The sequence below is a fragment of the Balaenoptera acutorostrata genome, chromosome 5 (genome assembly GCF_949987535.1).
Source record: "Balaenoptera acutorostrata chromosome 5, mBalAcu1.1, whole genome shotgun sequence".
NCBI classification, from domain to species: domain Eukaryota; kingdom Metazoa; phylum Chordata; class Mammalia; order Artiodactyla; family Balaenopteridae; genus Balaenoptera; species Balaenoptera acutorostrata.
Genome location: NC_080068.1, coordinates 3,118,221 through 3,144,358, shown reverse-complemented (window position 1 = coordinate 3,144,358; position 26,138 = coordinate 3,118,221). Strand labels below are relative to the sequence as shown.

Genomic DNA, 26,138 nt, shown 5'->3' with positions numbered 1-26,138 from the left:
AAGGGTGTATGGGAACTCCTCGTGCTATCTCAAAAAAAAAAGGGTGTAAATACTTGTGACCTTGGATTAGGCAATGGTTTCTTAGCTATGACACCAAAAGCACAAGCAACAAAAGAGAAAACAGATACACTGTCCTTCATAAAAATGATAACTTTTTATTTTTAAAAGATACCAACAAAAAGGGAAAAGATAACCCATGGAAGGGGAGAAAGTATCTGCACGTCATATATCTGATAAGGGACTTGTATCTGGCATATATAAAGAACTCATTTCTAATAATAAAAAGACAAACAACCCAATTAAAAACACACAAAGAATCTGTATAGATGTTTCTCCAAAGGAGATAAACAAATGTCCAATAAGCACATGAGAAGATGCTCAATATCATTAACCATCAGAGAACTACAAATCAAAACCACAACATGACACCACTTTATACCCACTAAGACGGCTATAATCAGTAAGACATAACAAGTGCTGGTGAGGAGGTGGAGAAATTGGAACCCTCGTACACTGCTGGCGGGGGAGTAAAACGGTGCAGCCACTGTGGAAAACAGGCTGGCAGTTCCTCAGAATGTTAAACATACAGTTTCCATATAACTCAGTCACAGGTATACACTTTTTCCATTAAAAATTATTTTATTCAAATTATGTTTTCCAAAAGAGAGGGTTCTGTGCTAGTCGTCTTTGCAAGTTTCATACCATTTCAGAACCACATTTGTCGGAATGAACACCTCAGATGGACGTGGTGTCACCTGGGCCTGAGAGACATCGAATGATGAAGCAAAACCGTCGAAGCCGTCCAACATCTTCCGTGTGAACTGAGTGAACGAGTCAACTGCAGATACAGCACCATCACCTACACAAGTCTGAGCCAGACTGCCAATAATTCCACTGAACTTCCAATCTGAGCCACAGACGGAGTTCAGACAATATTCATGGCTCCAAAGGGTGCTGGCTTCCTTCTCCAGATTTAAGACCTGAAATTCTGAAGACGGCACTTGGTTTCCCATTCGTGACGAATCCTAGGAGTTGCCATGCTGGCATTCCATTGGAATCAGGATAGGAAAAGTAGACAGATCCTTCCATCCCTCAGGAAACGGGACTGTTCCCAGCATAAAAACCACAGCACGGTTGATACTTTCATAATCAGGCAGGTCAAAAACAAATTTATCCTCTGCCACTTGCTGTGCAGCTGTCTGCACCAGCCTCCCCGCCAGCAAGCGGCCAAACACGGTGGCGGCTCCACTCAGCCAGCAGAGACCCGAAGTCCTGGCGCTGCTGCTGTAGTCGAACCCAAGAACCTTCCAGAACGTGGCGGAGGGTGCCTACCCCTCTGCTCCACAGCGACTAGGCCAGCGGCGGGAACGCCTCCTGCCCCCGTGACCTCTGACCTCTCCTTCCTCAGGTATACACTTAAAAGAGAACATACGTCTGCACAGAAACTTGCACATGTATGTTCATAGGTCCGTTTATTCACAGCAGCCCCACAGTGGAAACAGCCCGAATGTCCCTTAGTGGATGGATAGTTGTCGCCTAGGGCTGGAGGGGCTGGGGAGTGATTGTTAATGGGCACGAGGTTTCTTTCTGGGATTATGGCAACGTTCTAAGACACGCTGTGGTGTGAATATACTAACCACCACTGAATCGTATCTTTCAGATGACGTGATTGTATGGTGTGCGACTTGTATCTCAATAAAACTGTTGCTTAAAAAAGAACATTTACAGTCACACACAAAAAAGATTATGGGGGAAACAATTGTAATTTTTTTTAAAGAATCTTGAATTTGGAAAGGTTTTTCTAAGTGTGGCGAAAAAATCTCAAAAATCGTAAGATCACTTAACTAAAAATTTAATACATCGATATGACCAAAAAATGATATAAACATAACTGTCTTGTTTATTTGTCTGTGTTTCCCAGCAGAGAGAATACTCCTAAAGTATTTCTTTTTCTTTTTGTATTCTAGATCCCAGTGTTAGCCTATATATAGGTACAAATATTTATTGACTGACTATCAGTCCTTTTTATATTTCCCTTTATTAGAGTACTTATTTATGATGGACTCATGATATTATTAAACAGGTTAGTGCTTTTTTTAAGTGTAATTCTCTGTGAAAAGGCAGGCTAGAATCATAAATCAAAAGCATTAAAAGGCCAACATGAGGGAATGAACAGCTAAGCTGTAGGCTGGAAGAAAATATCTGCAGAACACATAGCTGATGTAGGGCTGACATAATACAAAGAACTCATACAACTGAACAAGAAAACAAACAACTCAAAAGACAGGCTAAAGATCTGATCAGACACCTCACCAAAGAAGATATTCACATGGAAAATAAGCATAGGAAAAGATGCTGAACATCTTGTGTCATCTGGGAGTTGCAAATTAAAACAACGAGATACCACTACCCACCTATTAGAATGGCCAAAACCCAGAACGTGGACAACACCAGACGCTAAGAGGATGTGGAGTAGCAGGAACACTCATTCACTGCTGGTGGGAACGCAAAATGGTACACACACTTTGGAAGACAGTTTGGCAGTTTCTAACAAAGCTAAACATACTCTTAACATAGGATCCAGCAACTGCAATTGCCAAAATGAGTTGAAAATTAACATCCACACAAAAAACCACAGTCAAGCAAGATGAACAAACTCTAGAGACCTCCTGAATGACACTTTACCTCTAGTCAACAATAATGCATTGTACATTTAAAATTTTGTCAACAGTGTATATCTCATGCTGTGTTCTTATCACAGTAAAATAAAACAAAACATCCAGAGTTAAAAAAAATCTTCACATGAATGTTTATAACAGCTTTATTCATAATGATCAAAACTTGGGAGATGTCCTTCAGTAGGCGAATGGATAAACAGACTGTGGTACATCCATACAACGCAATGTTATTCAGGGCTAAAAAATGAAAAGACACGGAGGAAATGGAAACACATACTGGAAAGGCTGCATCCTGTATGATTCCAACTCTAGGACATTCTGGAAAAGGCACAGCTATGGAGACAGTGAGAGACCAGTGGGTATCAGGGGTTCAGGAAGAGGGAGGAAGGGCAGCGAGGCTCTTCTGTATGACAATGTAATTAATGGTGGATACGCACCATTACACATTTGTCAAAACCCACAGACTGTCCAACACACAGAGTGAACCCTAATGTAAACTATGAACTTTAATAATAACGTCTCCCCAATTGCGACTAAGGTACCACACCAGTGCAAGATGTTAATGGGAAAAGGGAGAAAGTTATATGGAAACTCTGTGTACTTTCCACTCAATTTTTCTTTCAACCTAAAGCTGCTAAATAAAATAAAGTTTATTAATTGAAAACAAAACAAAAAGACAAGAAAAAGGCAGCAGTTAAGTGAATAGGCTCTGGAGTCTGTCTTCTTTGTGTTTGAATTCAGTAAGTTATGAACTCTCCCCACTCCACCAGCTCTGAAGTTTACGGTCAATCTCTGCCTTGGAAATACTACGGTGTAGGATCTAGAATGTCTTACACAAAGCAAGTGGCTAATATACAGTTGTTAATGGGATGGGTACCTTCCTAATTACAATTTTAACTATCATCCAGGTACCTTCAAATGTCTGGTGTTAATTTCCTAAAACAAATTCCTGGGTTATAGAGCAATCCTATCAATAGAATGAAGCATCTATCTACATACGAACAAATTTCTAAATATGGAACAACAAATAAATAGTAAAGATCAACAAAGGCTTTTGCATGGATTTGGAATATATAATAAAATTTGCATTCTCATGGACATATGGAGCACACAGGAATTTTCAATTTTAATACCACATCGTCCTCTTCATGACCTTATGAGATACGTGGGGCACCACAATCCCCACTTACAGCAGAGAAAGAGAAAGTCAGATGATCCCAGCCAATCCCCCTCTCAATCCTCCCAACACCAGTCAACTCTGAGACTACAGTTGGACTTGAAATGATCTCTCAAGTAATGGAACCTGAAAACAAGTTGTTTTCTTTCTTTTCTGATTAAAAGGAGAGATGTCAGCCTGGCATAGGCTAATTATTTTTATTCTTTAGCACCCCACTGCATAACTGATATATTTTTATGTTTCATTCTTTCCAATAAAATGACTTTTTTAAAAGTAAAAACCTAGCATCAATCAATAATTAAAGATTATGATGAATGCAGGAGGGGAAGAGATTTGAAGCGACTGAACCCTAAAGCCTCTTAAACACTAAAAATCTGTTTTTGACAGTCACTCAAAAAAAAGTGTCAAGGTAACTAATTTTCTCTACGGGAAAATAGCATAATAAAAACTATAATATTGGAAATAAGTTTTTAAAACCTAGTTATCCCTTCATCTATCCTAAATCTTGAAAAAATGATAAAGATATTATAGGAGAGCCCAGTTCCAGTGTCCAAATATAGTATTATCATCATTCAAGAGTATTTACTTATTATAAAAAACAAATTTGTTTTATGATGCATTGTAGTTTAGTGTATAGAAGTTATTATTTGCTTCTGAAAACTGATGATTTGGTATCAGACAAAATTGTAATTCCATTGTTTATACAGCTAATGATTTTCTTGAAAATACTTGGAACTGGTTAGTCTGACCTCCTCCAGGGGGGTTAAAAAAAAAAAGTCACAACCTTTACCCCTTTTCTGAAAAAAAATCTGATACTTCACTTTAGAGATTTAAACACTTAGACACACTGGCTGAATTCTTGTAGAGAAGTGAGGTCAAAAAGTCCAGTGAACTCATAACATCACCATACAAAATCACAGATGGCAATTCTATGTCCATCTCTTTGATGCCAGTAGTGCTAACACCAGGCTATGAAATGGCAATGATTTAAATACCCAATGGAAATAGAAATGGTAATTTGAGTGGAATTTGGATAGCACTTGACCCAAGAATGATTTCAACTAAGTTAAGAGTAGGGCAGATAGTGTCCAATTACTTTGATATTCCAAAAAACATAAAGCAAACTGTGGACAAAGAAAGTCGCCTGTCATCTCAGTAAACAAAGGATGTGGAGGCCTTGAAGCCCTCAGCCACTGCAGCTGCCCCCGAGTGCACCCTGAGGGGGTTCAGGATAGAGAAAAGCAGGACACTGGCCCTAGATGGTATAGGTGCACATCAAAGGAATAATGTCAATGAGCCCAGACTCTTGCATCTTCCCATACAGAGAAAAGCACTAAATTCATTAACTTGAGATTTTTAGTTTTCCCTAATTAGCAGTAATCTTTCGATGTTCCAACTACCTGTTTGTTTTTGTTTTTGTTTGTTGTTGTTATTGTTGCAAAAACCCCTCCAGATCCTGGCTCTTCCCTTATGTCTCTGGAGCCGTCCCTCAGAGCTGTCTCAGAGGATGTCTCCCGGGCTGTACTCCTCAGAATGTCTGTTGAATAAAACATAATTCTCAACTTTTACGCTGTGCTCTTTTATCCCCCAGCTGACAGTCTGGCGACCATTAAGGGACCTACAGCTGACTTCTCTCCTTCATCTGAACTCTCTGAGGAACGGGAGCCTTGGTACCAGCAGAGGCCTCTTCTGTCCACCCACATCCTGAGAGACTCCAGACGAATCTGGGTGAGTGTCCCCTGGTTCTCAGAGCTCCAGATTATTGGTTGATGATCCAGTTTTATGTGGCGGTGTGTAACAGGCACCTGGCTCCCAAGCTGAAAGATACTGGGGGTGGGGGGCCTGGCTGAAAGACCCTGGGGGCTCCGGACTGGGTGATGAGGTGGGAGGCTGGCCTAATATCTTTGCCTCCAACTATGACTCCAGCCAGGTTTATGTGCATACAAACCTTATACTTACAAGTACTTACTTAATTGGGAATTAAAGGAAATCTCGCCTCGAAAATGACAAAGATGGGGCTTTTTTATTGTGCCCACAGGTAAGTTAGAGAAAACCGGCTTGTTAAAACACCTTTTCAGAATTCTGACCTTAAAGTAACAAAAGTCCTTCTAGGGGGACCTTGCATTTCCCTTCCTGTGTCTTTGAGATGTAAATGTTCTACCTGATCTTCCGTGCTGTGTGTGTTTTTAAACTTGGTCTCTGCCATCCGGAAGGTAACATACGGTGTACATCTGTCAGCCAATCGAACAGACTGGGATTCCGAGTAGTCTTCTGTCTGTGCCAACTCCCAGGGACTTTTTTTGCCATCTTAACCTTCATCGTGTCAGCCTGTTCAACGAAGGCCTTTACTTTCTTAGACCATTTCTGGGAGTAAACCTTCTGGATCTTGTTTAGGCGGCACCCTCCACACTCTCTTATTGGGAAGCCTCTTGCATTCTATTGGTTTGAGTCACTATTAAGATATACCTCATTAAGGGCCAGATGATGGATCCTGTAAATTGGAGATACTTCTAAACTGGTAAAATTTTAGAGCGCTCTCATAGTGAGCAGCTGTTTTATTGGTACCCATGAAAAAAACAAATTAGAAGGTGGAAAAAGACATATATAATGATTAACCTAAGAACTCCTTTAAAACAAACAAAGAAAAAAACAGTTTGGGAAGACTTATTTGTGGTCTCTGCTTCCCCTCAATGGGTCTTACAGATGCTAATAAAAGCATTAGGTTAATTAATGTTAACTAGTTTAACATAGAAGTTAAAAAAAAAACCGAAGGGAAAAGTCTAGAGACTTCTTCCTGACAAGGTGGAAATTTTAGAGACTGGAACCCCCCAAATAAAGAAATCTACAGATGGTTATTAATAAATGGGATAAATAAAATGGATGTTAGTGGGATTAAAAGGTTTTGATGCAACACTACATAAGGATGATGGGCCAAAGGGACCCCCTATTGGTTCCCAACATTAAAGGGCCCCAAACAAGTCCACTCTACCCAGTTTAAAAAACATATATATTTAAAAGGCTGGAAGAAAATTACATTTAGATACCTGACCAACAGTTACTTGGGGCAACAGGCCAACTAATCAAGTGAAAAGACTGACAAAAGGGCCTGAGTCCCTTGGTTCAACCCCTCACTAGGGACCCCAGAGCCTTTTAAACAAAATAGATAAAATGGTTGGGGAATGAAAGAAAGCTTCTAGGACTCCTTGTATGACCAAAGCTTGTTGATTGGGTCCTAATGGGAACCAAAGTTAAAGGTATAAAAGTTGACAGAACTGAGATGAAAGTTTATAAAAACTGGTATATTTAAATAGGCTTTATATAAGATGTTTACATCTCTTTTGCTGAATTATATTGTGGGATAGACATGTTTCACTGGGCTTCCTCTACTTGGTATTATAAGACAGGGCATATGAATCTGGCCCTCATGAAATATTAAACATATGAAAGGAAACCAATAGGGTTACCTGAGCCCATACAATATAAAGTAAAAACTGGGAACTAATATTCAGGGGTCAATAAAAATAATAATAGACATTTTGCTCTGGGTCTACCCTGTGCACTCAAAAAGAGAGCTGCTGTTAATGCCTTATGCAAGCTTTTGAAGTCATGATAAATTAAATCCTAAAGTTCTAGAATATGGAACTCTTGATTTTCAGTTTAGTTGGAAATCTTCTCTCTGATACAAAAGCAAATAAAGTAAGCATAGTTGGGCAAATCAATCTTTTAATATCATTTAGGTGGCAGATCAGTTCTTTGGAGAATTAGGAGCAGATGTATCTTTCAAATCTCTACATATCAGAAATGTAAATACAGCCCACAAAGACCGGAGACTGAGCCTAATTAGCTCAAACAGGTAAAACCTGAAACCAAGGGGAAAAAAAGGGGGAAAAGGCCTTTTTTAAACTCAAACTGTTGGAAAGGTTTCCTCAGCCAAAATCTAATTCATAGCCTCCTTAAGGGTTTATCAAGGACAAATACAAATCTTAAGTCTTTTCCACAAATAGTGAAGCCTTGGTCATCTGAGCAAACAAATTTAACTTATTGCAACTGTTACTTATAAACTAGTGAGTTTATACAGTAATACCTGATTCATAACTAAGCTTTTAGAGTGAAGCTATGCTCTCTCTAGTTTTGTCTGTTTATATGTCTGGGTGTACATTACATACGAGATGTCTCAAACTCTGGAAAATATTATCAAAATTAAACTTATAAAAGAGCTCTATTTAACTGACTTAAAATAAGCACTTACAAACTGAATATTTCTAAATATAAAAGAAACTGGCTGGAGTGAATTTTGGGTTCACATGATCTAGGAAATATTCAATATTAAATTAATATCTGATATTAAAGCTATCTTAAGCTTGTTGGTTTAATCAGTACAGACCTGTCTTACTTTTATTGTACCTAGGTTTACTGAAGGTCATAAGTTCATGTTATTTGTAACAGAGTTTGTCAACAAGAAAAAAAATTAAATAGTATGATTTTCATAAGTTACAAAATAAAGGTAAATGAGATAAGAGTTTTCAGGTGAACTCTTCAGGAATAATTATGTTTTGGGTATGTCTATCTTAAAATAGTTTCTTCAGATTTTTGGTAATTTGAGTTTTGACAAGTTAAATGATGGGAATTTATTGAATATACAGATTATTTCAAATAAGATAAAATACTGGAACGTAATTGCTAAAGAGGTCTAAATCTACCTACTTTTGTCTCCTCACGAGAGGGAAACTAAAGATGTCGGGTTTATTGGACACATGCCTTGTTCCACACTGAGGAAAGGAATGATGCTATGAGAAAGATGTATGTTTCTAGAGGTAACAGAATATTCTAATCAGGAGATGCTGTTTGTGAACAAACAGTTCACAATCACTTGCTCCTTTTCAGTTTTTGCTAAAGATTAAGGTTTTCAAGGGTTGAAATTAATATGTAATCAAAGCTACTAAAAATATTAAGGGAAACATTTCAGTGTGCTAGGAAAGTAGGATGTATGTTCTCAGCAAAAGAAGATATGAAGAATAGAAATGAATTTGTTGGAAAAAGAAGGGTGATTTTGTCCTAGAGACATTTACTTCTGGATAAAAAAATTAAGGAACAAACTAATATGAACACAGAAAGTTGTGGAAGGTTTGCAGAAAGAGAGCCCTGAAAAGGAGTTCTGGACATAGGCTGGGATTAGATTAAATTTAATTAGGTAAATGGATTTTGTTATTAAAAGTAGGCTGGTGTAGGACTGGACTTGGTTCCTCTCTCTGTTAAGAGAACAAAGTTTTCACTGCTTTTGGTAAGAGATTGAGTTTCCGTGCCTCTAAGCGATCTGTTTTTGCTTTTGAAGTATTTTGTCACTTTCGTTAAGTGAATAAGTGTTGTTTCACAGTGACCTATGATCTTATTTGACCAAGTGTTTTGAAACCTTTTTGATACTTTTGACAAACTTCCCAAATGGAAAATTCGAACTAAAGTTCTTTTGACCTCCAGCTAACTCTGAGATGCTTCAAAGGAATCCTGAGATATCTCAAAGAGAGATTTTAAACTAAGTTTATTTACATTAACTTACATGGGGAACGCTGTCAAATAAGTGGTGATAATACCTTCTAAGGTTAGATGTCATTCATATAGATATTCCAAAATTTGTAAAGAATTCCTAAAAGTCTGATATGTCCTGGTATAATGCTATCAGTCATAATTCTAGTTATTATCTTAAAATGTTGTTTGTCACAGAAATATCCAAGTTTTTTGTCAATTGCATTGTAATCAGATCTTTAACCATGCCATAGTAAGTCTTTTGTCGTTTTGAGACAATCATTATTTTACTCTGATGCTTTTATATAATGAAGATCTTCAAGAAAAGGACTATTTGACAAATACAAGTTTCTGACAACTTTTAGATCATACCACTGAGCTGGAAAACCTTTCCTCTTACACTTACCCACAGGTTGATTAAGTATACCTTTGTAAACAAAGATGAAACATTTCTTTTTCTCTCTACCTGATCCCTCCAGAATTTGGCTTCTCCAGCTGGCTCCCTTGTGGACTTGATGGCTTATTTCCACCAGATTACAACTAGTTATACTAATCACTGTTTTAATCTGCTCTCCTGTTAGTTTCAAATTACTTATGACTTGTCCCTCTCTCTGCTGCACTGTGACCTTATTAATGTTATTAGCTGTATTACTTATATCCTGTCTATTTTATAAGATTGCTTTCTCTCGCATTACCCAATGTGTAACCAGGCCTCCAACAAAATCAATGATGTCTTAAGACAGGTGATCACATACATAACTCTAGAATAATTTTAACAGTGCAACTTTAGATATGGGAAGAAGTAACAAGGGAAAACAGCTCCTGGATCGTCATAAACTAGTTAAGACAGGCGTTGCAGAGAATCTTAGATTACCAACAGGGCCCGATCCCCCAAATAACACATTGGGTGGCCTATCAACAGAATCTTCGCCTGATCTAGGAAGGAGCCCTCCTAGCGCCATGGGACAAAAACTGGTCATGAAATGACTCCCAAACATCGGTCAGATTTATGACTAAGAGGAGGCACTGTGGACAAAGAATATCGCCTGCCATCTCAGTAAACAAAGGATGTTGGAGCCATCGAGCCCTCAGCCACTGCAGCTGCCCCAGCTGTGCACCCTGGGGGGATTCAGGATGGAGAGAAGCAGGACACTGGCCCCAGATAGCTGAGGTGCACATCAAAGGAAGGAGTTCAATGAGCCCAGACTCTTGCATCTTCCCATACCTGGCAAAATGCTAGATTCATTCACTTGAGATATCTGGTTTTCACTATTGAGCAGTAATCTTTTGATGCCCCAACTACCTGGCTTTTTTTTTGTTTGTTTTTTGCTTTTGTTTGTTTGTTTTTGCAAACACGCCTCTGCATCTTGGCTTCTCCCTGACCTCTTCACAACAGTCCCTCAGAGCTGTCTGAAGAGGCTGTCTCCTGGGCTTAAGTGCTCAGTGTGTCTGCGAATAAACCATAATTCGCAACCTTTAGGTTGTGCTTTTTTTTTTTTTTTTCAGTCAACAATACTTACCCGTTAGGTGTAGTAGTACACGCACGAGGTACAGAAACTTTAAATGAAATCCTAACTATTTAATCCACGATGGCCGAATTTGACAAAATTCTTTCATGAAATTCGTTGACTTTGCAATAAGTACACCTGTTTATTCTATAACCACAAATTAATTTAAAGAAACTAAAGATAAAAACTAAGTCCGTTGTGGGAGAATTCAATATCCTGGAGTAAACTTTTTTTTTTTTTTTGACTTTTTAAACGTTCTTTTGTTCTTAAGTAAAACAAAACAAAACAAAACCCATCCCGCTGCATCATTCTACTTTTTTTTTAAGTGAAAGGCGGGGGGCGGGTAAAGAGGTATTTTACCAAGTCATCCTGACGGTTCTAGGGGCAACCACGAGACGACAAGCCCTAGAGTTAATTTCAGGCAACGCAGAAAAATTCCTGGCCCCAGATCCACTCTGGTCACTTGCGCAGCATTTGAAAGTTAATGCTGGTGGCAGAACGGTTCAAATTCTTAAGAAAGGAGTAGGACGGCTGCCAAGACGCCAGCCAGCTGAAGACCAAGGGGGAAAGCTGTGCAAATGTTAGTTTACCCATTTCCAACTCGGCGACAGACAACGCCTGGGCTTCGGGAGGGGGCTCAGCACCGGCGCTCGGGGAGATTCCGCGCCGTGCTGACAAGTTTCCTCCGCCCGTGACCTCTGGCCTAGTTAGTTGTCAACTCTGCAGCTGGACGAGCCGGGGAGGGAGCCGGAGCGGAAGCCAGGGGGGAACCCAGGGTCCGCCGGGCGCTGACCGCGCGCCCTCTGCCTTGGTTCCACCCAACGACGCGGGCCCGGGCTGCCCCGCGACCTCGCTCCCCTCACCCGCGCGCGCAGACCCCGCTCACCCGGGCAGGCCAGCCTGGCCAGCGGCACCTGCATGTTCACTGCAGCCGGTTCGCTGGCGGACGCCGCGGGAGGAGCTCGGGCTCGGCTCGCCCGGGCGCGGGACCTCTAGGCCGCGGGGGGCACCATCGCCCGCCTGCACGCCCGGAGTCTCCGCCCCCTCCTCAGCGACCGCTCCGCCTTCACGGCGCTCCCGCCTCCCTCTTGCTGTGCACTGACGCCGCGCGAGACGCGACGAACGCAGCGCTTCCGGGTCACGGACTGAGGGGGCAAGGGAAGAGACGCCAAGTCCCGGCGCCGCCCGCGGCTGCAGGCGGCGCGGCCTGTCACCCGGGCGCGCGGAGGCCGCCGGAGCTCCGGGGGGCCGAGACCACCAATCCCAGGGTGCTTCGCGCGCGCAGTACCAAGACGGTGGGGCGGAGCGGCGCGCACGGCACCCTGGGAGGTGTCGTCTTCCGCTCCGGGGGCGCAGAGCCGCCCGAGGCGCACTCACTGGCACCTGATTGGCTGTCCCGAGAAAGTGACAGGGCTTCGCGGCCCAGGGCCGAGAGCGGCGAGGAGGCGGGCCCGCTGGGCTTTAGGCGCGAGCGGTTGAAAGTCGGTTGGTATCGGTTCGGCCGCCGAGGTGCCGTCCCACCGCCCAGCCCGCTCCATGGCGGACCCGGAGGAGCTGCGGCTTTCCCCGCAGCCGCCGCCCTCCTCTCCCTCGTCTTCAGACGCGTCTTCAGCATCTTCCCCCGGCACCCCGGGGGGTTTGGGCCGTCCGGTTCCGAACAGGAACAGCGGCCGGCCGGTGGACCCGCTGGAGGAGGTGGAGCTGCAGATCGGAGACGTGAGTGCGGCCGGCGGGTCCGGGCCGGTCCCGCCCGTGTTCAGGATCCGCGTCGGCAGTCCCGGGCACCCTTCCCGCGCCGCGCCCGCGCCGGGGGTTCTTCGTGCCCGGCCGCCGGGTTCCCGTCCGGCGCTGTAACCCGAAACCGCGCAGTTCGCATCGCCCGCCCCACCTCGGCTGCGGGGCTGAGGGCCAGGCCGTGATCCCTCTGCCGGGACTTTAGGCGCCCCCGTCCCGGTGGGCCGCCTGCCCAGAGCCCGCTGACAAGGCGATTATCTGTCCGGGCGGACCCAGTCAGGACAAGTCACTCCCCGCCCGGGGGTCCAGACGGCTTCCACTAACGGGGCAGAGACCCCTCCCCGGGCTGTCTGCCGGGATGCCGGGTGTGGACGGCTTCTGTTGAACCTCCAGTTTCCAGACCCCGCCTCCCCGAGCGGTCCCGGTTTCAGGATTTAAGGTCAAGTGTAGGGTGTGTCTTAACTGGGAGAGCCTCCCGTGCAGATCGCAAACTGCGGAGTGAACTCCGTTAATGTCTCGTTGCTCAGTGGGTATTTGTTGTTCTAGAAGATGGCGAGAGTGCTGCCTCAGTTTCTGTCTCTGCTGAGCAGGCTGGTTCCAAGTGAGCGCGTAGAATGCAGTGCGGATGTGTAACGTGAGGGTCTGTTCTTTGGTCTGTACGTTTTCACGGTCTGCCGCGTTCACAGGTGAAGACACTGGAGCACGGCCCTTGGTACCCACGTATCAGTAAGAGCTGTGTCATAAGAAGACCTTCAGATACTTCTGGTACTTGGTGTCAAGGGGCCCAAGTCGTCTTGTTGAGCTAAATGAGACTCTAGTGTATTTTCAACGAAAAAAAAATGCTGACTGCTCCTGTCTCATCCGTCATGGATTATCTTTCTCGCAGACATACTTCCTCAAAGCTTACTTCATATAGAAGAACTTCTGGGACTTCCCGGGTGGCCCAGTGGTTAAGAATCCGCCTTGCAACGCAGCGGAGGCGGGCCCGAGCCCTGGTCGGGGGACTAAGATCCCGCGTGCCACCTGGGCATCTGAGCCACGCGCTGTAGAGCCGGCGCCTGGCAGCTAGTGAGCCCGCGTGCCCCAAGGACGAGCCTGGCTGCTGCAGCTAAGACCCGATGCAAGCAAAGAAGCAACTAAATTAAAAAAAAAAAAGAAAATTTCTTAGGTTCCACGAAAGAGCTGATGTTTTAGTTCGTAGATTTTTTTACTTTTAAAGAAAATAACTTGGGCATTGAATTCGAGGTTCTAAGTTATTTTCAGGTTGGTTTATAGGATGCGGAGAGAATTAAAAAAAAAAAAACTTATGTTGTTTGACTTTTTTTTTTTTTTTTAAATTTCAGGCAGCATTTTCATTAACCAAACTTCTTGAAGCTGCATCTGCAGTATCAGCTCAAGTGGAAGAGCTTGCCTTCAAATGTACAGAAAATGCACGTTTCCTTAAAACATGGCGGGACCTCTTGAAAGAAGGCTATGATTCCTTGAAGCCTGACAACTGATTTGACTGTAATAATCCGTACCACCTCATTTATGATGTTTGCACATGTGCCGTGTGGATAGGATAATCACCAGCAGTTCTGTATACAGAAGATGAAATTTTTCTTGGTGTTCTTCATTTTGTGAAAACAGAATATGATATTTTTGATGTTGGCCCGTTTATCTTTAAACACTTTCTGTTCTCTAAACTTTCAAAGACTCTTCTATGAAAGTTAATTTAATCAGTAGATAATATTAATAATGCCACAGTGCTACCAGTAGCAAACTAGGTGGACCATTATTCTCTTCAGTTTGCAAGACGATACCAAAAATGGCAGAGTTTGAAGTCGAGCTTTATTATATGGACCAATGTTAGATTCAGCTCCATTAGGCTAAGTTCCCTAGAACCAATGATTGTGTCTTATTTCTTCTATATTTCCAGCAGCTAGAAGTCTGTTACACAACAATCACTAAATGTTTGATGAATAAGAGTTGAGAACGTAATTAAAAGCTGTTTTTTCTTCCTGTTTTTAGCATGAAGATTATAATTGTTTCTCGAAAAGATATTTGAGTCAGAACCTCATTGACTTGAAGGAAAATGTTATCTTTTTTTTTAAACAGGATTTTGAACTTTAACTGGTGACAGCTTTTTAAAATATATGATACATATTTTTCACCCTTCTATCATGCTTTCCAAAAAAGCTTTTACTGAAACCTGTCTTGAAAGAATGCCTATTTTTTTTTTCTAAGGTTAACTGCTTTTATGGATATTTCTCATATTTGATGTTGTTATATGTTTGATTGCTCTCTTTAAAGTGCCTTATCAAAATTGTCGCTCTGTATTATTACTTTTGGAGCTTGGCAAGTAATAATTCTAAATTCTAAATATAATAATTCTAAACAAGTTACTTTTAAAAAATGCATCAAATTTAAATGATGCAATTATTTTCCTATTATTTGATCTTCATGACAGTGTCCTATTTTACTTGTCCTGTATCTTACGTTGCGCTGCCTCTCTCTCTCTTTCTCTTTTTTGGTGGGTTTGTGTCGTATATGTCAGTGATTGAACCAACTAATTCTCTTGCTGTGTAACTTCTGGACGCCTCTGATACAGTATCTTACTTCTTTGTAGGTAAGGAGGTATGTGCAGAACTATATTCCCAAGCCCCACAATGGGCCTGTGAAAGGGGACACATGGATGGGCAAAGGATAGTTTTGTTTAGCATATTAGGTCATGGTTCTTGATTAATTTTTTTAAGCTAAGTATAACACATATGGTGTGTTCCTATACCAAAGAGATGCTTATTTTGATATTAGAAAACTGTTTTTCTTATGTGTCATGAAAATTGCAATTTTTAAAATATACAAAAATAAACTTTTGTTCAAACCAAATGTTATTTCCATTTCTTTGGGTTCATTATTTTAAAACTTTTTACTGAAATATTTCAAACCTAACAGGAAAGGTGAATGATTTAAAGAGCACCCATGTATTCTCACCATGTGGATTTAATGAATGTTAACATTTGGTATGTTTTCTTCAGATCTATGCATGTATGTAAATGTTAGATGCATTTGAAGCTTGTTTTGTTACCTCTTTGATCCCATCCCCTTCTTCTCTCCCCAGAGATAACCACTGTCCTAGAGGTGGTGCATATTCTAGTTTGCGTTCTTGTATTTTTAATACGTATGCATGTTTTCAAAACACTACAAAGTACTGTCCTGAAACTAATATGATACTGTAAATCAACTATACTTCAGTTTAAAAAAAAAAAAGGTACTATTTTGTGTATGTAGTAACCAGCCTCCAGAGGGCCCCAGTGGTCTTCTCTCGCCTGATGATACCCATGGCCTTGTAGATTCTCCCACGTTGAATAGTGCTGACTTGTGTAAGTACCAGCATATTGAGGAAATGCAGTGTGATTTCCCAGACTATACCTTTTGTCCATTGTTCTGTTATGTTTTGTGTTTCCCTTATGGATTTGTAGGTATTACATAGTTTGAATACTAACTAATGATCCATTATGTAGGTTTCAACTATCTTTTGTAGTCTGTGGTTTATTTTTGTATTTGATTATAGAGTCTCCTTGAATAAACGTTTTTCATTTTAATTTAATCTCACCAATCTTTCATAATAGTGTTTTCTGGGTCTTGTCTAGGAAATGTCAAAAAGATGCTCTCCTGTATGTCTTTCCAAAAGTTAAAAAAGTTTGTTTTTAATGTTTGAGTGTTTAATCCACCTGAATTTCTTTTTGCTTATGGTTTAATTTTCGGGTCTTGTTTTGCATGTTTATTTTTGTATGTGTATAGCTGTTCCTCCAAATACCATGTTTCAAATGCTACATGTCATTCGATTGCCATGTAAATGCCTCGGTCTGAGCTCTCTATTCTGTTCTTTTGGTCTATTTGCTTGGTCTCAAGCTAAGATTCCCTGTAACTTCCCCTGTTTCGGCTGTGTCATGAGTGTGATCTGTACTACTTTGGTTTTTGTGTGAGTTCCTCCCCCTGCCCCCACCATGTATGTTCTTTTAAGTTAGAAAAAGCATGTTAGTTGATTTCTAATGTAATTGCCATCAGCTTGGGCTAACCCTGATTTCAGGCACTGAGCTGTCTGTGGACACTTGAGTTAATTCCTCTACCAAACTTATAGCTGCTAATGTCGGAGCTCACAGGCCTGCAGCTCCGCTCTGCTTATAGTTTCTGTTGCCCAGCAGGGTCCACAGAGAAGTTCATCTTATTTTCAAGAGTGGCTTTTAAAGAAAATCATCCCGTTTTATATTTCTTTTTGCTCTGCTTCATGGGAGAGATTGGGGAAGAGCTCAGGGCATAAACATTTCTTTAAAACTTCAGAAAAAATTTTAAACTTAGTAGCTCATTGCCAGCTCTATACAAACCTCAGAGGACAATTTATTATTCTGACTGATGTAAACTTTTAAAAGCCTCAAGAGGCTGAAGTCAATAAGATGGAATTTTTAGCATTAAAATAGTGTATTTAGTTTCAAAAGTTCCTAGTATGAAATATGCATCAGACAGTATGCTGGGAGCTTTATAAACATTATTTCATGTAACCATATTAGCTCTCTGAGGAAAGTGATATTATTCCTATCTACAGAATAGAAAACAGGCTGAGATAAAATAATTTGCCTGAGGGCCTCCAACACCAAAACTAATATGCTTGTCTATAACATACCTAGCTACCTAGCTTTTGGTTAGACCTATTAATATTCAAGGTTGTGATTTTATTTACTCTTCCCATGCGATGGTTTATGTGTCAACTTGGCTGGACCACAGGGTACCCATATATTTTGGCCAAACATTCTGGGTGCTTGTGTGAGGGCATTTTTGGATGAGATTAACAATTAAATTGGTAGCCTGAGTAAAACAGATTGCCCTTCATAATCTGGGTGGGCCTCATTCAATCAGTAGAAGGCCTTGGAAACATAGCTCTTCCTGCCTGATGACCTTTGAACTGAGACATTAGCTTTTCCTGGTTCTGCAGAGCTTCTGGCGTTTGGACTTGAACTAGGACATTGGCTCTGCAGATTTTTGGACTTGCCAGCCTCCATAATCACATGAGCCAATTCCTTATAATAAATCTCTCTATATATGTAAATATATATATATCTATATATATATATATATATACACACACACACACATTTGTTGAAAGTCTACCACATTCTTCATGTGGAAAACATATTGGTATCATTCCGTGTAAGAACAGAAATGACTCAGACAAGCCATGTTTTTAACAGAATTAAAGTTTGGGTAGTTTATTTTCAAAAGAAATCTATATAATTATATATTCAATAAATTTGTTATGTTTTTCATTCCAGTATTTTCATGTTTCAGACATTTTGGGGGTATTTAAAACTACCTGAAAACATTTTATTCCTGTGTAATGTTTTCAAATTATGAAAGCAAAAGATTTCAGTAGCTCAGAGCCAAAAAGTATCTGATGAACTTGCCGACCACATGAACAGAAGGTAAATTCATCCCCTGACGACTTTCTCTGTAGAGTAAAAATGTCCTATAGAGTAAAACATGCAGATCTTTTTCCCCTGAAGTTCAGGTCCTGAATCAGTGCATTATAGCTCTTTTTTTCTTTTTCCTTAACTGCTTTATTGAGATATAATTTACATACCATAAAATTCACCCATCTAAAGTGTACAGTTCAGTGGCTTTTCATATAACCGCAGAGTTGTTTATCTAGCACTACAATCAATTTTAGAACTTCTTTTTGCCCAAGAAGATCCTCTACTTCTCAGGCATCATCTCCCCAGCCCTCCCACCTCAGTAACCTCTGATGTACTTTGTCTCTATGAATCTGCTTCTTCTAGATACATCGTGTAAATGGAACCATACAGGTATTTGAACTTTTTGTGCCTGGTTTACTTCGCATTCATCATGTTATAGCGTGTGTCAGAATTTATTCCTTTTTATGGCTGAATAATACTCCATCATACGTATACACCACATTTTGTTTATCTGTTCGTCAGTTCACGGGCACTTGGGTTGTTTCCATCTTTTGGCTGCTGTGAATAATGCTATGATGAGTATCTGAATACAAGTATCTGAGTCCTGTTTTCTTCTGGGTTTATACCCAAGAATGAAATTGCTGTATCATATGGGACTACTGTGATAAGCTTTTGAGGAACCGCCAAACTGTTTTCTACAGTGACTGTGTCATTTTACATTCTGACCAGCAATGTAGAAAGGTTTTCAATATCCACGTCCTTGCCAATACTTGTTATTTTCTGTTTTTGTTTTTGTTTTTTTAAATTATAGCCCTCCTAGTAGGTGTAGTGTTATCTCATTATAGTTTAATTTGCATTTTCCTAATGATTAGTGATATTGAACATGCTTATTGGCCATTTATGAATCTTCTTTGGAGAAAAGTCTATTCAAGTCCTTTGCCCATTTAATAAATTGGGTTGCTTATCTTTTTTGTTGAGTTATAAGAGTTCTTTGTATATTCTGGACATTAAACCCTTCTCAGATATATGAATGAAACTTCTTTCATTCTGAAGGTTGTCTTTTCACTTCTTTTAATAATGTTTGTTGATGCACAAAAGGTTTTAATTTAGATGAAGTCCAGTTTATCCATTTTTTTCCTTTTGTTGCTCATGCTTTTGTTGTTATATCTAAGACTCCATTGCCAAATCCAGGGTTTGGAAGATTTCCCATATATTTTCTTCTAAATGATTCATGTCATATTTATGTCGTTGATTTGTTTTGAGTAAATTTTTGTATATGGTGTAAGGTAGGGGTCCAAATTCATTATTTTGCATGTGGATATCCAGTTGTCCCAGCACTATTTGTTGAAAAAACTGTTCTTTCCCCATTTGATTGTCTTGTCATCTTTGTTGAACATCAACTGACTGTTAAATATGAGGGTTTTATTTCTGGACTCTCACTTCTGTTCCACTGATCTGAATGTCTATCCTTGTTCTAGCTTTTCTGATTCATTCCTTTGCCATACTTTTATTCTCTTTTTATGATCTCATATAATGGTGCTCATTTAAAGCAAAAAGACAACTGGGAAGGAAGTGACAGAGAGGTGCTGTTTTGAGTTAATATCAGAGCTCTTTTTTCATAGTAATAAATATGTTTATTGGCTCTCAAGAGAGGCTTGAAGAGAGGTAAGATGAGTTCTTAAAACAAAATGTCTGTACTTTGCTAATAATCAGACATGTTCTCTGATGCTAGTATACTGATTATTCCAAAACCGTAAACCTTTATTTAAGAGTGTCTGTGATTCTTACTTTTGCTGGTAAGCAAGACAGACAAAGCTCTACCTTAAACTAGGAGCTGCAGATGGACTTTTTATATTCTTGTAGTTAAATACAATTTAACATTGCAAATTGAAAAGATTCTATACTGTCTACTCCCAGGAATTTACTGCAGTGCTATGCACACAATGGGTACTCAATAAATGCATGGTAAAAGAATGAATGAACCTTGAAGTAGATTTCTCTTAGCTTCCTATCCAAAATATGTACCAGTATATACACATTATCAATATAATTTATTTCCCTTTACACGGGCATCAGTCATTTTGATTTTTTCCCAAATAACCTCATGTCCATGTAAGCTAATTTATTTTTGCCGTTATTATAAATTATTTTGTGGCATTTATTTTATACTAATAAATCCATCATGAAGCATCCCACAGTATTCTCTGTGTAGAAATAGGTTTCAGTCGGTTATGAATAGGAATTGAGTCTAGTTGATTGAGAAATGAGTGATAATTCACAGGGGTCTGTGAAAAGAGCTGGCTTCATTAGCTCAGAAGGCATCTCCTGCAGGGGCCACATTTCTACCCAGATGAACGATGGAGCATATGTCTTCTGACTTCCTTTGCTGTCAATAGATCTTCTCTGTCTGTAGTTATACCAAAACTGATGGATCATTTCTTTGAATGGTCTTGTGGTCAGAGTATAGAGAATTGGGTTCAAAGCACTGTTGATAGGCAGAATAAAAATCACTACCCAAGACGTTATGGTACCTGGAAGAGAAAAATGAAATTCCTTGAGTGTTTATGGATCTTTACAAGGTATGGGCATACCGTGTCCTGGTTTCCCGGCCCCCCCCCAGCCCCCCACACTGACTTTTGAGTCTTAATTTTTTTCCCCTTGATGTCACATAATTAAATACCAAGTCTATATGTGTTTCCAGATGTTTTTCCAGGGTGCCAGTGTTTGAGGGAGGAGCTAACACTATCAAAAACCAGGTGTTTTGCTAAGTAGCTTTTCTCGAATACATCAACAAAAGTATTCTATTGGGTAGAAATGTGTTCTACCAAGTGATTATATATTACTCGGATATGATTCCATCTTAGGAAAAACAATATTGTTTAGTATTTAAATCATACCTTTTCAAGTGTTTTAATTATTAGATAGTACATGTAATATTTCTCAGAATATATAGACTTAGCTTTAATAGATTTCTTTTCTGCTATTTATTTGGTTTGAAAAACAGGTATGCATTTTTAGGCTTTTGACCAGATATTTATTTCGGTAAAAACATCTTTGCCTAACCTTATCTTAAAATTACTGCAGTATATATGCAACTACCTAATACTCAGATTTTTATTATAATTTAATTTATGCTGTCTTCCCTCTTTTACTTATAAAATGTAAGGCACTATCACGACCAATCATGGGATAAAGCAAAATTAAAGTTGTATGTTTATAAATTTTTAAAGTGTGAATATATATTGCAGTATACATACAGTTAACAGGATTTTATACATTTTTTTATTGTGGTAAAATATACATAACATAAACTTTTCCATTTTAACCATTTTTAAGTGTACAGTTCAGTGGCATTAACTACATTCACATTGTTGTGCAACCCTCACCACCATCCATTTCCAAAACTTTTTCATCTTCCCACACTGAAACTCCGTACCTTTAAACACTACCCACCCCCAACCCTCCTCCCCCTAATCCCTGACAACGCCATTCACAAACTTTTTGTCTCTGTGACTCTGACTACACTAATTACCTCATATAAGTGGAATCATACAGAATCTGTCCTTTTGTGACTGGCTTATTTCAGTAGCGTAATGTTTTCAAAATCTATCCATGTTGTAGCATGTATCAGAATTTCCTCCCTTTAAAGGCTGAATAATAATCCATTGTGTGTATATAACTCATTTGCTTTAAGCATTCGTCCGTTGATGGACCCTTGGGTTGTTTCGCTCCCACATTTTGGCTACTGTGAATAATGCTGTCATGAACATGGGTGTATGAATGTCTGTTTGATTCCCTGCTTTCAATTCTTTTGGGTATATACTCAGGAGTAGAATGGCTGGGTCACATGGTAATCCTATGTGTAAGTTTTTGAGGAACCACCATACTGCTTTCTACAGCAGCTGTGCCATTTTACATTCCTACCAGCACAAGAGCTCCAATTTCTCCACATCCTTGCCGGTACTTGTTATTTTCTGGTTTTGAGAACAGCCATCCTAATGAATGTGATGCACCTTATTTTTAAAGATCAAGAGTGCCTTCTTCTGTCGTCTCTCACACTCTGGGGTAATGTTCCCTAAATTGCTATGTATTTCAGGAAGAAAAATTTCTTATGTTCTAAAAAAAAAATGAAGTAATTATTTGATAATCATTTTGACCTGTGTTCCTTTCTGATCATCTTAAGCATGGGATTATCAGAATTTCAACACAGTGAGTATAATTTATTGGAATCATTGTTCCTTTGTTCCCATAGTCACTATGTTTTTTGGCATTTGTGGAAAAAATTGAACACGTGGCAGGCTCCAGCTTGCGCCAGGAGAAGCCGTAGCCCCCGCCATGCTCTGGCTCCAGCCCCCCAGCCCTCAAGGCAGCAGCTGCCAGTGACCCAGGAGAAGCCCTGGCTCACATGGGGCTCTGACTCTAGCCCCTTCATCTCCAGCCCCCAAACCCCCACCAAGGCGATGGGCCTGACATGCTGCAGGAAAACCCTTGCCCCTGTTTGTTTCAGATTTAGCTCTCCCACCAAAGCCACTGGGCATGTGCAGACCGCATAGGGGTGCTCCCACATAAGGACACAAATCAAGCTCAGGATAGGCAACTGTTTTGCCTAATTTCACAGAGACAAACAGAGGAAGCCAAACAAAATGAGATGACAGAGGAATATTTTCCAAATTAAAGAGCAAGATAAAACCCCAGGAGAAAAACCAAAAGAAGTGGAGATAAGTAATTTACCTAACAAAGAATTTAAAGCAATGGTCATAAAAATGTTCACCCGCCTTGGGAAAGGACAAGAGGAGCCCACAACTGTAACAAAGAAACAGAAAATGTAAAAGAGAACCAATCAGAGCCGAAGAATACAATAACTGAAATGAAAAATACACTAGAGGGTATCAACAGTAAAGTGATACAGAAGAATGAAACAGAAGAATCCTTAGCAACCTGGAAGACAGAATAGTGTAAATCACTCGATCAGAATAGCAAAAAGAAAAAAATAATTAAAAAAAAATGAGGATAGTTTAAAGGACCTCAGAGACAGCATCAGGTGTACTAACATTTGCATTATAGGGTTCCCAGAAGGAGAAAAGAGAGAGGAAGGGGGCAAAAAATGTATTTGATTAAATAATGGCTGAAAATTATTTAATTTAACCTGAAGAAGGAAGCACCTGATCCAGGAAGCACATAAAGTCCCAAACAAAATGAACCCAAAGAGATCCACACTAAGACATATAATAATTAAAATGGCAAGAGTTAAAGCGAGAATTTTAAAGGCAGCAAGAGAAAGGCAAAGAGTCACATACAAGGGAAACCCCATAAGGCTACCAGCTGACTATTCAGCAGAAATTTGCAGGCCAGAAGGGAGTGGCATGATACATTTAAAGTGCTGAAAGAAAGGAAAAAACCTATAGCCAAGGATACTGTACCTGGCAATGCTATCATTCAGAATTGAAAGAGCAGCAGCAGCATAGCCCAGTGAGATCACCTCGGTGCTTTGTGGTGACTTACAGGGGCGGGATAGGGAGGGTGGGAGCGAGGCTCAAGATGTGGGGGGATGTGGGGACATACGTATGCATATGGCTGATTCACTTTGTTGTACAACAGAGACTCGCACAGCATTGGGAAGCAATTGTACTCCAATAAAGATGTATTTTAAAAAAAAGAGTTTCCCATCAAGCAAAAACTAAAAAAATTCATCACCACTAAACCAGCCTTACAAGAACCGTTAAGGGGACTTTTTCAAGTGAAAAAAAAAAGGCTGTAATAAAAAGTAAAATATATAAAGGAAAAAAATCTTACTGATAAAGGCAAATATAGAGTAAAGGCAGTGGATCACGTACTTAAAAGAGCTAGTACTAAGGTTAAAACCAAAAGTTTGTAAAATCAAAATCAACTATAGTTACAATAAACAGTTAAGGGATACATATAAAGATGTAAAATATGACATCAAAACAAAACTTCAGGGGGGAATAACAATGTAGAGCTTTTAGAATGCATTTGAACTTAACTATCAGTTTGTGTGTGTGTGTGTGTGTGTGTGTGTGTGTGTGTGTGTGTGTGTATATATAGCATGGTAACTACAAACCTTAAAACAACAATAGATACACACACACAAAAGGGAAAGGAACCCAAACATAACACTAAGGAAAATCAAGGGAAGATGCTAAAAGAAGACAAGAACAGAGAAGAACTACAAAAACAACCAGAAAACAAGTAACAAAATGACAATAAGTACATACCTACCAATAACCACTTTAAATGTAAATGGACTAAATGCTCCAATAAAAAGACATAGGGTGGCTGAATGGATTAAAAAACAAGCCCCATCTATATGCTAGCTACAAGAGAGTCACTTCAGAGCAAAGATACACACATACTGAAAGTGAAGAGATGGAAAAAGATATTCCATGCAAATGAAAATGAAAAGAAAGCTGGGTTAGCAATACACATATCAGACAAAATAGACTTTAAAGAGAAATCTGTAACAAAAGACATAGAAGGGCACTTATATAATGATAAAGGGGTAAACCCACGAAGAGGATATAACATTTGTAAACATATGTGCACCTAACATAGAAGCACCTAAATATGTAACACAAATATTATCAGACATAAAGGGAGAAATTGACGGTATTAGAAGATGGTAGGAGACTTTAATACTCCACACACATCAAGGGCTAGATCATCCAGACAGAAAATCAATAAGGAAACAGTGGCTTTAAGAGACACATTATACCAGTTGGACTTAATAAATATCTACAGAACATTCCATTAAAAACAGGAAATTACACATCCTTTTCAAACGTGCATACAACATTTTCTAGGATAAATCACATGCTAGGCCACACAACAAGTCTTAGTAAATTTAAGAAGGCTAAAATTATATCAAGCATCTTTTCCAACCACAATAGTATGAAACTAGGAGCCAATTACAGGAAGAAAAGTGGAAAAACACAAATGTGTAGACTAAACAACATGCTACTAAAAAACCAATGGGTCAACAAAGAAATGAAAGAGGAAACAAAAAATTACCTTAAGATGAATGAAAATAGAAACACAACCCTCCAGAATCTATGAGACACAGCAAAAGCAGTTCTAAGAGGGAAGTTTACAGTGATTCAGGGACACCCCAAGAAACAAAAAAATCTCAAATGGACAACCTAACTTTCTAATGAAAGGAACTAGAAAAAGAACAAACAAGGCCCAAAGTTAGTAGAAGGAAGGAAGTAATAAAGATCAGAGCAGAAAGAATTGAGATAGAGACTAAAAAGTAGTCAAAAAGATCAGTGAAACTAAGAGTTCGTTTTTTGAAAAGATAAAATATTGCTAAATCTTTAGCCAGACTCATCAAGAAAAAAAAGAGAAGGGATCAAAATAAATAAAATTAGAAATGAAAAAGTAGAAGTTACAACTGATATCACAGAAGTACAAACAATCATCAGAGAATACTACTAACAGTTATATGTCAACAAATTGGACAACTTACAAGAAATGGATAAATTCCTAGAAACATAAAAACTTATAAGAGTGAATCAGGAAGAAATATGGAAAAAGGTATTCCATGCAAATGGAAATCAAAAGAAAGCCAGAGTAGCAATACTCATATCAGACAAAATAGACTTTAAATGGAAGACTGTTACAAGAGACAAAGACTGACACTACATAATGATCAAGGGATCAATGCAAGAAAAGGATATAACAATTATAAGTGTATATGCATCCAACATAGAATCACCTAAATATATAAGGCAAATATTAATGGACAGATTTTTAATTTCTTTACAGGAAGAAAAAATTCATACCTGGTATTTCTACCTGAAGCAATGAGAGAAATTTCAGTATAAAGATGGGTATCCAGCATAATGCATCGGTAAATACAATAAAGAAAAAACGTTTGGCAAGGATCATCTCTTTCCTAACTTGATTCCGTACTTTGGTTGCTGTTATGGCACTTTGATGGATGCTGTAAAACATGCTTCCATATGAAAAAACTATGATGATAAATGCTGCTAAGTTAATACCTATGAAGAACACAAAGATGATGATTAATGAATAAGAACATTCTTTCAGAACAAGC

The 26,138-nt window shown here is 39.5% G+C and overlaps 3 protein-coding genes and 1 pseudogene across 7 annotated transcripts in view; 1 reads left to right on the top strand and 3 right to left on the bottom strand.

The window, feature by feature from the left end:
• Window positions 1-12,007, bottom strand: part of ETFDH (electron transfer flavoprotein dehydrogenase) — a 37,257-nt gene extending 25,250 nt beyond the window's left edge. Inside the window, exon 1 of one of the 2 annotated variants that reach the window (XM_007184143.2) lies at window positions 11,770-12,007. In XM_007184143.2, the coding sequence (XP_007184205.1) occupies window positions 11,770-11,803 (34 nt within the window). In that variant the 5' untranslated portion in view covers window positions 11,804-12,007. Of the gene's footprint in view, window positions 1-11,473; window positions 11,623-11,769 lie in introns of those variants that run through there. The other variant, XM_007184144.3, reaches the window with a different exon arrangement.
• On the bottom strand, window positions 135-11,464 carry LOC102998823 (protein Hikeshi-like; annotated as a pseudogene).
• A 40-nt stretch (window positions 12,008-12,047) lies between the features above and the next one.
• On the top strand, window positions 12,048-16,206 carry C5H4orf46 (chromosome 5 C4orf46 homolog). The gene is made up of 2 exons (XM_007184145.2): window positions 12,048-12,599; window positions 13,961-16,206. The coding sequence occupies exons 1-2, from the start codon at window positions 12,420-12,422 to the stop codon at window positions 14,114-14,116; spliced, it is 336 nt and encodes a 111-aa protein (XP_007184207.2). The 5' UTR covers window positions 12,048-12,419; the 3' UTR covers window positions 14,117-16,206.
• A 4,090-nt stretch (window positions 16,207-20,296) lies between these two features.
• Window positions 20,297-26,138, bottom strand: part of RXFP1 (relaxin family peptide receptor 1) — a 48,707-nt gene continuing 42,865 nt past the window's right edge. For all 4 annotated transcript variants that reach the window (XM_028167000.1, XM_028167001.1, XM_028167002.1 and 1 more), the window contains 2 exons: window positions 25,864-26,082; window positions 20,297-20,598 (listed from right to left, as the gene is read on the bottom strand). In XM_028167000.1, coding sequence (XP_028022801.1) covers window positions 20,297-20,598; window positions 25,864-26,082 — 521 coding nt within the window. The remainder of the gene's footprint in view (window positions 20,599-25,863; window positions 26,083-26,138) is intronic.